The 12,317-nt window shown below is 36.6% G+C and overlaps 1 protein-coding gene across 1 annotated transcript in view; it reads left to right on the forward strand.

The window, feature by feature from the left end:
• Positions 1-12,317, forward strand: part of SLC2A13 (solute carrier family 2 member 13) — a 165,702-nt gene that overhangs the window by 69,579 nt on the left and 83,806 nt on the right. Inside the window, exon 4 of the mRNA XM_087765967.1 lies at positions 5,787-5,895. Within this exon, the coding sequence (XP_087622093.1) occupies positions 5,787-5,895 (109 nt within the window). The remainder of the gene's footprint in view (positions 1-5,786; positions 5,896-12,317) is intronic.

Genomic DNA, 12,317 nt, shown 5'->3' on the forward strand with positions numbered 1-12,317 from the left:
CTCCTCCACCCGCGTGGCCTCTCGTCGGTCATTGTGACTGCTTCTCTCCGTTCCCCCTGGCATCATGTAAATGGCCACTCTTCTCTGTTTGTTATCAGTTTTGTCATGGTTTCTCCACTTTTAAAGGTCTTCACTATAGTAGTTTCTGTTTTCTATAAAGAACATGTCATACAGAGCCGAAATGGACTCCTTTTTTTTGCTTCCCTACTTGCCACTGCTTCTTGTCCTATTCAAAGGTATTCTTAACTGCCGCCGCCTTTGTGCAAGTACTCGGTCATATAGATTTTCTGTCACTAAAGCTTTATATCAAAGAATGTGGTATCAAGGGAAAGATTATTTTTTTTTTCCCTTTTACAGATAAAATAAAATTGCTTTGTTTTCAGGATTCTCAAAAGACCAACCCAACTTGCTGTCAAAACAAAACAAAAAATCTTTATTCTTAGTGTTTCTGTTCTCGGTGTATGGATTAAAAAGATCATTTGCAGGGACCGTTTATTTGAAATCTCGGTTTCCTGAGCAAACAAAAAACCCCTTTCAGTTCAACTGGGTGCGGAAAAGCTGCTTGCACTACTTAAATCTCTAGAACTAAAACGGTTATTTCTAATTAGCTTTTATTTGCCTTTAGAGCAGGCTGTCTTGTTATACCATTGGATATATTTGCTGTGGAAAACTGAAAAATACTAAGCCTCAGTTATTAGGCAAGCTCGCAGTCTTTTCTCATTCTTGGCTGATGGGGAGCTATGCTGTTAAAAAAAAAAAAAAAAAAAAAGAAAAGAAAAAAAGACTCAAGCAAGCTTTCTCAAAGGATTACAGAGCTCTATGAGGTAGGAAGTTTCCTCTAGTGCTGGGAGTGGTTCTTCCAATGTTACGGCAAACATTGTGAGACAGTGAGGAAGAGCTTTGTACTTAGGTGAAATTGTTTTGTATCTTCTCAGGATAAAGAATGCAGTGTTGATCTTAAAGCTAGTTCTATTTTCTTGTGATTTGGTAAATCTTACAGAAAGGAAAAATGAATGAAGTTGATACTTCTAGAAAATAATCATGTAATAGGCTAGGAGTGGGAAAGGGTGTTTGCTTTAGTATATCATTCATATGCAGAAAATAATAGCTAGCTCTAAGTGCTTTAGAGGAGTCTTAGGTGGAGGAATGTTCTGCAGATGATGCAGAGAAAGCTGGGCTGGAAGTTGTCATTTTGTAAGGAAAGGCAAAACAGGGAAATGGTTCCCATGTCTGTCTTCTGTTATCCAGATCACCAGCCCGAAGTTTCTTTTTTTTGTCCCATTTCTAACTGTAGACCGGTTCTTTAAAGATTTATCTGGATGCAAGAGAGGGTATTGACTGGTATTAGGACAAGAATGGGTCTCAGAAACTAATCTGAAGGTTGAGCTTAATTGATGCTAAACTGATGAGTGACTGTCTTGTTGCTTGGCTAAGCCCGCCTTTTTGGAAACACTCTTCTACAGCAAGAGCACAAAATGCTGGCAGGAGCCCTACGTAGTTTTAAGCTGTTGCTACAAGCTGTCACCTAGATTAGCTGGCAAAAGAACGTTTGAACCTGCAAATTACTTTGGCAGAGCCCAGTCTCTAACCATAGTTTCCTGACTGTGAAATTTTGCCAAGTATTGTACTGATAATTTGAGGGATGGGGGATCGCAAGGTTTCCAGGCACCAGATGTCTGCCTGCATTTGCTAAGGGATTTTTAGGTTGGCTTTATGTCTATCTACAATATTTTTATTTCCCTGGAAGTGTATGCAGTACATTTTCAGGAGGAGATGCTAAGACATCATTAATACCCATTCTTCTGCTTTTTACCTTTCATTATTTAAACTCCTTTTAGAACTAGGGTTTGTTTGTTTCATTGTTTTTGAAAAGTCTCTATATCTTTTAGTTGGCAGTGGATCACACTCAAGTTCCAATGATCGCCATACAATCCATTTTACCTAAAGAGGAAAACCAAAATGCCTTACCAGGTGATTCACAATTTCTAAACCTAACTTACTTGTGGGTTATGCCTAGTAACAAGAACAGCAGCTAAAATGTAGGAAGCTGGTGTTAAAGTTTCAGATAACCACTCATAAAATGTAACATTTGGAAAGCATCACTCGCTTTCCAGAAGTAATGATTTGACAAGAACAGCTCCTCCTGCCCTGTTTAGCTCAATGTAAGCTAATAAGTTTTTTTTTGGATGTGAAGCCAAACTTCCGAATTCTATTTTTACCTTTTGCTTATAAGGATGAATGTCTAGTTAGGTAGACAGTTTAGATCAGGCTAAGAAAAAGCCAGCTAGAACACAGCAATCTACTTCATGTATCATCACTTCATGTAATGTCACCTTCTACAACATCAGTATCCTTGTTTTTCCATTGCTCTTTATCTATTGCTGCCATTTTGCACTCTCACTAGTAGAAGCTTCAGCTGCCCTTTACTGTAGCATATTTTGAACCTTTGTAAACATATGCATTAAGGAAATTTACTTCAGATAAAGTAATTATCTGAAACCACAGCACAAACAGTCCAACCAAATCTAGTCTCATTAAATTAATCGTGACATTAGGAGGTCTCATCCTTTTGACTTCATTTTTATTCATAGATTAGAAGGAGGAAAACAAACATCTCGGTGGTTTCTCAAGTTCAAATGAAGCGGTTCAAATGCAGGAATGTTTCTAAGTCTCTGAGCTGAAGACAAAACAACAGCAATTGAGGCAGAAGTATCATGAACAAAAAATTCTGACTTTTGGAGACAAATATCTATTTTTTCCACTGTAAAAATTGCCAAATGTTTAATTTTTTGGTGATGTATCTTTTGCATCATCTGTTTCCCTCTAGTTCTGTAAGCAATTAAGTTGCTTCACTTTTTAAAGATTTAATGCTTTTATTGTTTTGTTCTAATCTATTGTAATAACTAGCAGCAGATTTAATGTTTATCAGGAACTCCTGAAGTACAATTTCAGTTTTCAGAAGACTTATTTTCAGAAGAAAAATGTATTTCATTTCAAAAACTTGTTTTGTTTTTCATTTTTTAGTTTAGACCCATTCTGTGTTGTTAACAACCATGTTTTGCTTAGAGTTGTTTTGGTTTAGGGCTGTAATATATGAACATAACAGAAGATGGATGGCAGAATTGAAGATAGGAAAATGCAAAAATAGTATAGTTAGTTTTAGGGCTAGGTAATTTTAATAAAAAGTTTCACACTCATTTTCTGTTTTAAAAACAGCCACCTTGCAGTCAAAGTCCTTTGGGGTTTTTACTAGAGTTTGTAAAGCTCCTTTAATACAGAGATTAACGATTTCTTTTATTTCTTTCATTCCACTTATTGGTTTGTAAACCTGAAGGCTGTGAATTTTATGAAAGAAAATCCTTTAATTTTGTGTATGCCTATTGATATGTGCGGTTGCCATGGTACAGATTTGGAGTGGAACTTTTAAATCTCTGACTGGAACTGATATGATGATTTCTAGCATCATTTTTCTGATACAATTAATCAGAAGTCTGAAAAATTACTCACTGAATTTAGCTGACTGGATGCCCTAAAGGTCTAAAGTTCTAAAGTAAAGGTCTAAACTTTACTACGTGGTCTTAAACTTTCTGCAGGGCCCCACTTCAGGCGTACAAACTGATTTGTGTGATGAAATTTTGTTGAGAGTTCATGACTCCCTCTGAGTTGCAAGCCATTGTCTGGGAGCAGCTGCTTTAATTTCTAGCTATTCATTTTAATCTCTTCTTTCCAATTGTTTTGTACAATGCCGTATTATGAATAGAGTTTTATATAACTTTCATCAAGTAGCTGAGTGAATCAAGAATTGTTAAAAACTTTGCATCAATTCCTTAGGACATTTCTGCTTCCTTTCCTAACAGCCCCTGCTGTAGAGTTCCAGCTTATTCGATGAGCATAGTCATTGATGGCGGACATCAAGATTTAGGCTGTGGCTGTAAGGTCCTTTGAAGATAAAGATGGATTTTAACTCCATTAAGGACTTTATAGGAAGTTTATGAAGAATGGAAGATATCTAGTAGGCATTCAGCAGCCTGGATTCATGACAGATGCTGCAGAATCAGTTGCCAGATAAAGGTTTTTAAGCCCAAAGCCTCCATGCTCAGGTGTGATGCCAAATATGAAAACCTGAGGACTGTTATTTTGTGAAATGAGGCTCATGGTTGTATTTGTCAGTAAATTTTTTTTCTTTGTGAAGCTTGGAGTTGAGGAGAAATCCAAGAGTATGTCTGAGCTCCAGACTGCTCCTAGCTAACAGTGAGTGCTGGTTTTGTTGTTTTTTCACTGAGGAAATGCCACTTCGACTATTGATATACTTGTGTACCCAGCGATACCATGTGTCTTGCTTGAGAATATCTTACCAGATATATAAATTGGCTCCATTTGTCAGTTGATTTTACTCAAACAGAGACATTTGGAAGGTAGTGATGTGGCTGTGTGGCAGGACAGGTGGGGCTGTGTACTGTCTGAATGTTAATGTTACTTGGAAACCACCTGGAAAATTTGTCAGACTGCATTCTGCTGTTAATAATAAAGAAGCAAAGTTAAGTGATGATACAATTGAGATATGAATTAGAAATACCATAATTTTAAAATGAAAATAAGTTTTTCTTAGGCGGGTCTGATTATCTTTCAGTGAAGAAAATGTTATCTAAACCCCCTTCTTGAGTTCCACTATTGAAAGTGTTCACAGGTCGTCAGCTTTCTGAAGTTGAAACTCTTCGCATGTAAATCGTTCTTCTCTAACAGACCCATACAGGTTTTTGTACTGAATCACTACATTTAATGTTTTCTGTATGTTCAGGAAAGACTTTGAAAACATAAAAATGTAGATCCTCTTCACCACCTTTTTTTTTTTTTTTATGGCAACTATTTTGTCTTGTACATATTGTGATCTATTTCAGGTATTCTGAGTGGGTATAGCAGATGTGATAAGATGTATAAAACAGAATTTTTCGCCAGACTATGTTCTGCCCTAAACACCACTCTGGGCAGAAAGAAATTCAAGTAAATAAGGAGGTCAAGTATTTTATATTTTTGCCTGATATCATATAGCTTTCTGTATTACTTTTTTTTTTTATAGGTTACTTTGAAAATTTAAAATTAACAGAGAAGAAAAATTTCTCTGTTTGCCAGAAATTTTTGGTTTTCTCTTCATTGAGAAACCATTTTCTGCTTTTTGAATGCAGCCTCATACTATTGCTACCAAAGGTATGGAAAAAATTTAATTAATTTGTGCTCCCTTGGCTGGCCTTACAGCTGTGCAGAATAGATCTATCCCATACCTTCAAAGTACCCACACTTTCAACTGGTTTGTGGAAATTGGGTCTTTGGGGCGTAGAGAGAACACTTTATCTGCAAGATCCAGATCTGAGCAGTGAATAATGGCATTTCTGAAGTAACCTCTCAGTAACAGTGGGAGCTTTCAGAAAGGAAGCAACAATGATATTTTGCGGTAACTTTGAGTACATCCAGTTGCAGCAGATGTGTAATCTGTTAGTATGATATAGGAGAGCTGTACATTTGCTACCTGTAGTATACAATGTGTACAAAAATTGTTTCATTTTTTTGCCTGGACTTCCTGAAAATCATCTTTGTAGTACAGTGCAGAAAAGTGGAACTGAAATGATCAAGTTGTTAAAAAATAATTGAAATAATCCAAATTTGTTTGAAACTAAGGTGCAAAGCCTGTTATGCCTGGGAACATTGTCTTGGGAACATTTTCTTGATAGTGATCACTTAAGAACTATTACGTATTCTTTTGTTGTTGTTTTGTTTTTTTTTTTTTTAAGCTGGACCTGTGATCTGCAGAATGCTAACATACCCTCCAACTCGAAGAGCCTTAATTGTGGGTTGTGGTCTGCAGATGTTTCAACAACTGTCAGGGATTAACACCGTCATGTATGTATTTACTGCTTGCTTCTCTTTATAAATATAAGAAAAAGACAATTAGACCAGTAGCAGTTGTAGATGGGCTTCTGGACGAAATCTGAAATGTGAAAGATTGAGTGAGAGCGCTGGAATGCTGGTTTGAAATCCAGATATTGACGTATTTGGCGTCTCAGAAAATTGGTACAAGAGGATGTTAGTATAAGGGCAAACACTTGTATAGAGATGAGAATGCAAACTGTACACTGGGAGATGCATTATTATATGTTAGGGTTTATGGTCAAAGCTATGTATGTCTAGAGAAGAAACTACACTTACAGTTTGAATTTGTGTGCAAATAGATCAAAATACTGTGAGGGTTAGACTGTTTATCATGTAAAGGAGATGGAAAATTACTGTGAAGTGCTAAAGCAGGTAAGATGCTGAGGGAAGAAGCATTTCCTGTTATTACATGGTTCTGTTACGTGTGTGAAGACTCAGTAAATGCAGAAATGAAGAACAATATATTGGATGTTTTGATAAGCTGTCAGCTCACAAGAGGAGTAGGTCTTGGGAAATGTGCAGTGCTCAAGACATAGTTTAAGATTAAATTACTATTGAGCTACCCTACAAGAGTAACGATAACGAATATGATTTCCATATTGTTTTAAGAGCAAGTGTAAAGTATATTGCAGTAACGTCTTACAGAGAGAACTACAGCTAAGGGAGCAAGCTTGTTAGGAAATAGTTAAAAGGAATACCCAAAAGGATAAAGCTTTTAGTGGTATCAAGAGCTACCGTATTAAATGTTAGGGTAAATATCTGCCATCTATCACAACGGGGAAAAACCCAAACTCAGTATTGTTAAACTGCAAAGGAGAGAAATCTGTAACAGGTAAAGAGAAACTTTATAAAGTAGAAATTGTAAACAAATGTGAGAGATGGGAGAATGCATCACTGGTAAGTTATGTGTGAAAACCAGAAGACAGGCATAGAAGGAGCTTGGAGAAATTCTTCAGGCACATCAGAAGCAAGAGACCTAATAGTCTCCAGGCCCGGTAAGGGTCAAGATGGTGTGAGAACACTAGCAGAAGATAAATATTTAGCAAATCTTACAAAGACTCTTTTTGCATCTGTGTTAATTATGGAGGGTATATGAAGGTTCCTGCACTGGAGCTTACTTGAGATGTCTCAGAATTGTCTGTTTCAAATTCAAGTGTTAGGGGAAGAACTTTTAGAACAAGCTGATAAAAATGAATAATAACAAATTGCTTGGACTAATCAGGGTACACCCAACAGGTCTGGAGTAATTCAAATACATAATTACTGAATTTGGAAATGTAGCATAACATGTGTGAGGCTACAGACCAGAAAGTTTTATCTCTGTCCTTATCAAAATTAATTAAAATTGTCATAGAATCAAATGAGAAGACGTGTGTTTATAAATACGAAAAATGAACATGGAGAATATAAAATAATAAAGGAGAGCCAATATGATTGTTGTAGACAGATTATAGCTTGCAGATTGGTTGGATGTGAGTTCATGGTCATGTTAGAACTATATATCCCATGTGAACTAACCATCCTAGTCCATGACAACTGTTGCCAAAGTTTCTTGAAGAAACCAGATGGCCACAAAAGTAAGAGAGAAGCCCTCTCAGGTTAATAACTTTTTAAGATAGATAGGAAAAAAGAGGATGAGAGTAAAAGATCAGTTATCACAAGACAAGAGTAGGCTCCTGTAGGGATCTACGTGGAGATCTTTGCTGCTTTAATAAGTCTGGGAAAGGGGCTAAACAGCAAAATAACAGCTTGTACTCCCACACCATTCACGATATTAAGACCCCCAAATCTGTGAACGTGAACAGTTGTGGGAAGATAATACAAGATAACAAATTAATAAAATGGCAAATGCATTAACAATACAATATTATGCAATAATGCTTGCAGGAGAGAACTGGCTCACTAACATGCATGGCAGTCTAAATTGTTACTACTTAAAAAAGAGGTCTTGAAGTTGCATTATAGTTCTATACAAACGTCATGTTGACATCCATGACCGATCTGGAATAATACAAACAATTGCAGATGTCCTTTCTTTTAGTAAGGATAAATCAGGTTACATATGGGGAAAGAGATACCTGTATTTGAACAGGATGGTTAGGACTCTGCGGCTTGGAAAAGAAATGAGTTCAGAAGAAACGCAAGAGGCGTATAAAGTTGTAATGTTTTGGAGAAGATGGTGAGAGCATGATTGTTCATCACTTCTTATAACACAGTTTTGATGACTCCTAGCTCTTACCCAGCAGTAGGTTTAAAATAAATGTTTTTTTCATGCAGCAAATAATTACCTAGTGGAACTCATTGCCACAGGATGTTACAGATGCCAAATGTTGAAGTAAGTTTAGAAGTTAATTAGGGAAACTTATATAATAAACATTATTAAAATGTTGTTAAACATAATGTGGATGCAACCTCTGGCCAAGGACAGTCATTCTCACATTTGGTTCTTACTACTTTAGCATGCCTTATTAGGCTAGAATAAAAACTTGACAGTTCACAAGGTTTATGACACTGGTAGGTTGACTTGGTTTATTTTAAACTTCGTATGTTTTAAAATCTCAAACTCCTTTCTGTGTAGGAGGTTTTACAAATAGTTTGGAATTGACCTAATTTGCTTGTGGATGTGTAGGAGGACAGAATTACAACTATAAAACATAGCTTAATCTTAGCTTTAAAGTAAGAAAATGCCTATAATAAACACATGAAGGCACTATTGTTAAAGGACTGGCTTGTAAACCATTTGCAATATCCAGTATTTTTTTAATAATCCAGTGTAACTACACGTTTAGTTGTCAGGTATGCAAGACAAACATTCTCCTATGAAAGGACATTTTTCAAATATAAGTAAGCAGCTGTCTATTGATGGTTTACTTGCACAGAAATTGATGATTGCTTTTTAATGCAGTGATTAAATGCTACCTTAAGGAATTATCAGATTGTATTAACTCTCTAAGCACTGTTTTCCTCTCCATAATGTTTGGTTGTCTCATTCTGGGATTGCTGTTCTGTTGCAGCAGGAAAACAGGCATTGGTTATGGTTGGAGGTTGTAGGATTGTGTGGACTTCCCTTCAGTGGTTTTGCAAGCTCGTTTACCAAAAACAGTCACAAAAAATGTTTTGATGGTTGATGTTCGCTGTAACTTTGGTGCTGCTGTGAATCTTCTTCTCTTGATATACCCCTTCCTAGGCCATAGGAGAAGAGGCTGATGACCCCGACTTGCTGTTGCCTGGCTTTCCCTGGCAGAGAATTTAGCTCCCTTTCTCCTTTTGTATTTCCATGGGACTCTTCTACACTGCGACCAGTTAACTTAACATGGCAGCATCCATGATGTGCCCTGACTTGTTCAAATCTTCTGGCTTGATGCTTTCCACTATTTCTGATATAAAATAATTTATTAAATCTCGTCTTTTAGTATAAGCAAGTGAGGCCATAAGAGTGAGTTTGTGTGTGTCTGAAAAACTAATTTAAAAAAAAAAACCAAACAACATAAATCACAAAGCAGGAAAGTGAAATGAAAACATAAGGAAGAAGACAGTTGTAGAATGATTTAATACTTCCCCAATTTGTAGATGTATATTTACTGAGTAACTCTTCTATTTAAGAAAACAAAAGTTTGAATCAAAAGTATGGATGTTAGAGTAAGAAATTATATAGAGGAATTTTGCAGGGGTCTAAAAATAATCGCTCAGTGTACCCAGTAGTAGAAGAGATCCGAAAAAGCAGAAAAATACTACAAGAAACACACAGAGACAACAACAAAAATCTAGAGCTTCCATGCTTAAGAGTTCAGATATCTGTTATATATTTCCTGATTAAAAGTTGGATATCAGTAGTGAAGCCAACAAAGTCCACGTGTAGTTGGATTTCTCTTGAGGATGGGGAGAGGAAAACTAGAAGAACATTCGTAAGAATTGTTGAGGACTGTGCTCTGTCCATCCCATCGTGCAATAAACTGATCTATTTTTTGCACAGAAATAGTTTCATATTGCATTTGAATCAGCCATGTATGTGACATCCAGCTGTGAGGAACCAGAAACTCCCGTCACGAACAGGATGTTACTGAACTGCATGCGGAGCAGCCTCTGCATTGAGGAGGTGGATCTAAAAGAGAAACAAAATGTAAAAATAGGCTAAGGAGATTGTGACTCTCACAGGAACACATTCTAGCGTGATAAATTTAGTCAGTGAAAGAATAAAGCTCAGTGACCTATAGCTTTGATTCCTTTTTTTTCCGAAGAACAAGTGTACCACTGCTGTTTGATAGAGTGCCTGAAGTAGAAAAAAATTTTCCTTTTTGTCATGGCTTTTGCCAGCTGAAGTGACCTGTAAAAGATAAAGTCATACAATTTTGGACAAGCATCTCTCACATTGGTGCAAACAGGTCTGAAATGGTTTAACTTTTCAGTTTCTTATCACTCTGGTATTTTCTCGTTTTCAAAACGAAAGCTCACTGTTTCAGGCCTGGAGTCACAAATCTGGCTGACAGGAGACCTATGAAGGAAGTTATATTCCAGGATAGCAGTTACTACAAATTAGCTTTTTAATAGTAACATATCCCAGAATTTTGTTAAAAAGGTGGTGTGCAGATATTTTCAAGCCCACAGTGGCCCATAGTTAAAACTTGGTGGAAGAGGACCATTTTAAGGTAAAACTTTAAGCTATTTTTTCCCATCAGTTTCTTCTTAAAAAAAAAAAAAAAAAAAAAGGAAGACATTCCTTTTTTGGGGAGTGGGAGGAAGAGGGGGCTTCAAGCATTTGACTATTTCAGAATGTTTGGTGAAAAACATGAGTATATGGATGTTTTAGCTATATGCGCACGTTCCTGCAGGACTGGGACTTCTGAAAACACTCCTGGTACTGTGCAGCTTCATTGCAGTCAAAAAAAAAAAAAACATGGGGAAGAAAGCTTTTGGAAAAAATCCTAAGCTATCTTGAATACTAAGCAGTAATTTAGCCATAATTGGAGGGAGTTTGGTATTGTCTTGTCAGAACTGCATGTAGGTATTGTGGCCTGTGCTGGAGTTTCTGCTGCTCTTCTGGGAGCTTGCTAGTTTTGAGGGAGCTGATGGGTGTTCACGCAGGCTGCCTGTGCCCTCAAGACCGTAAATCTGAGATAAGATTGAAGAGACAGCTGTATCATCTTGATTATTCTTATTTTTATGAAACTTTAAGTGGACTTGATGAAAGCTAAGCAAAATATTTTGTTCTGCAGTTGAAACGCTAAGCTTGATGTGATGCTAATTTAGTAATTTGCCATTATCTTCTCACATTGTGTTAGAAAAGCTTTCTGCAACAGAAAAGTGGTATAATGTGTCAACAGGGAGAGCTTATGGCCTTCAGCATTTTTGTTAAGCTTGTATTTTTGCTGGTGTATGTGATCTGTTATTCCTAGTTAATAAAATGTTTTTTTATTGTTAAGATATCCTTGCATCTCCTAAAAGTTAAGTGAATCCACATGTAAAATGTATTGGTGTTTGGATTTGGTCCATAGATGCTTTTGAGCTCTAACAGTCTTGCTTTTTTAAGCTGTGCAAGCAAACAAAAGAACAAAAAAAAATGAGATGATAAAGAAGCATCTTTTTCCAGCTGGCAAGAAATAGGGAGTGGAAGAAAATACTATATGGAGAAGGAAAAAAGCTCAGAGTAACGAGAGAGGAAGAAAAGCTGGATAAAAGAAAGAAGGAAGACACAAAAGAGGACAAGAGGAGGTTATGTAACAAGCAGAAATTGAAGGTTTGAAGATAAGTTAAGAATATTAAAACAATTAACATGAAAAGTGAACAAATATCATACTGAATGTAAATGAGAGAATGAAAGAGAACATGAGTGGGACTGGAAAGAAGCCAGGATACTTCTGAAGTTTAATAGAGACTAGAGAGGAGTTTAATGGAAGCAAAGCACATTTCCCGACAGATTTAATCGCCGGGTGTATTGTGCAGCAGTTGCAGAGCTGGAACCCACGAGGGGCTGTAAAACTTCACTTCTGTTCGCTGAAGCGAGCGTGAGGCAGCATGCACCTCTCTGTAGCCTTAGGACCGAGCAGGACTTGCAGCAGCACTTGGTACTTCTGCTCGACAGGAACGTGTGACTTAACCCCCAGAGGGATGTCAAAGTCAAAGACTGAGAAATTTGCCTTTAAATTCCAGTTTTTAAACTTTTTTTTGAAATGAAATACTGAATAGGTAGCATAGGATAGTGACTGCAGATAAAACTTTCATTTTTTGTTGAAGATCATTGAATAAATACCTTCGTTTGTGAATTACAGCACAAGTAGTAGCAACATTCTCTACTCCTTCAGCATCAGCAGCCATAGAGAGATTTATCATTAATGAATTAATGTATTTACAAGTTATGACAGATTTATAATGAATAAGTTGGTCATTGAAATGAG

The sequence above is a fragment of the Nipponia nippon genome, unplaced genomic scaffold, assembly GCF_047370975.1.
Source record: "Nipponia nippon isolate SJK-2023a ecotype South Korea unplaced genomic scaffold, ASM4737097v1 scaffold_3, whole genome shotgun sequence".
In the NCBI taxonomy this organism is placed as follows: domain Eukaryota; kingdom Metazoa; phylum Chordata; class Aves; order Pelecaniformes; family Threskiornithidae; genus Nipponia; species Nipponia nippon.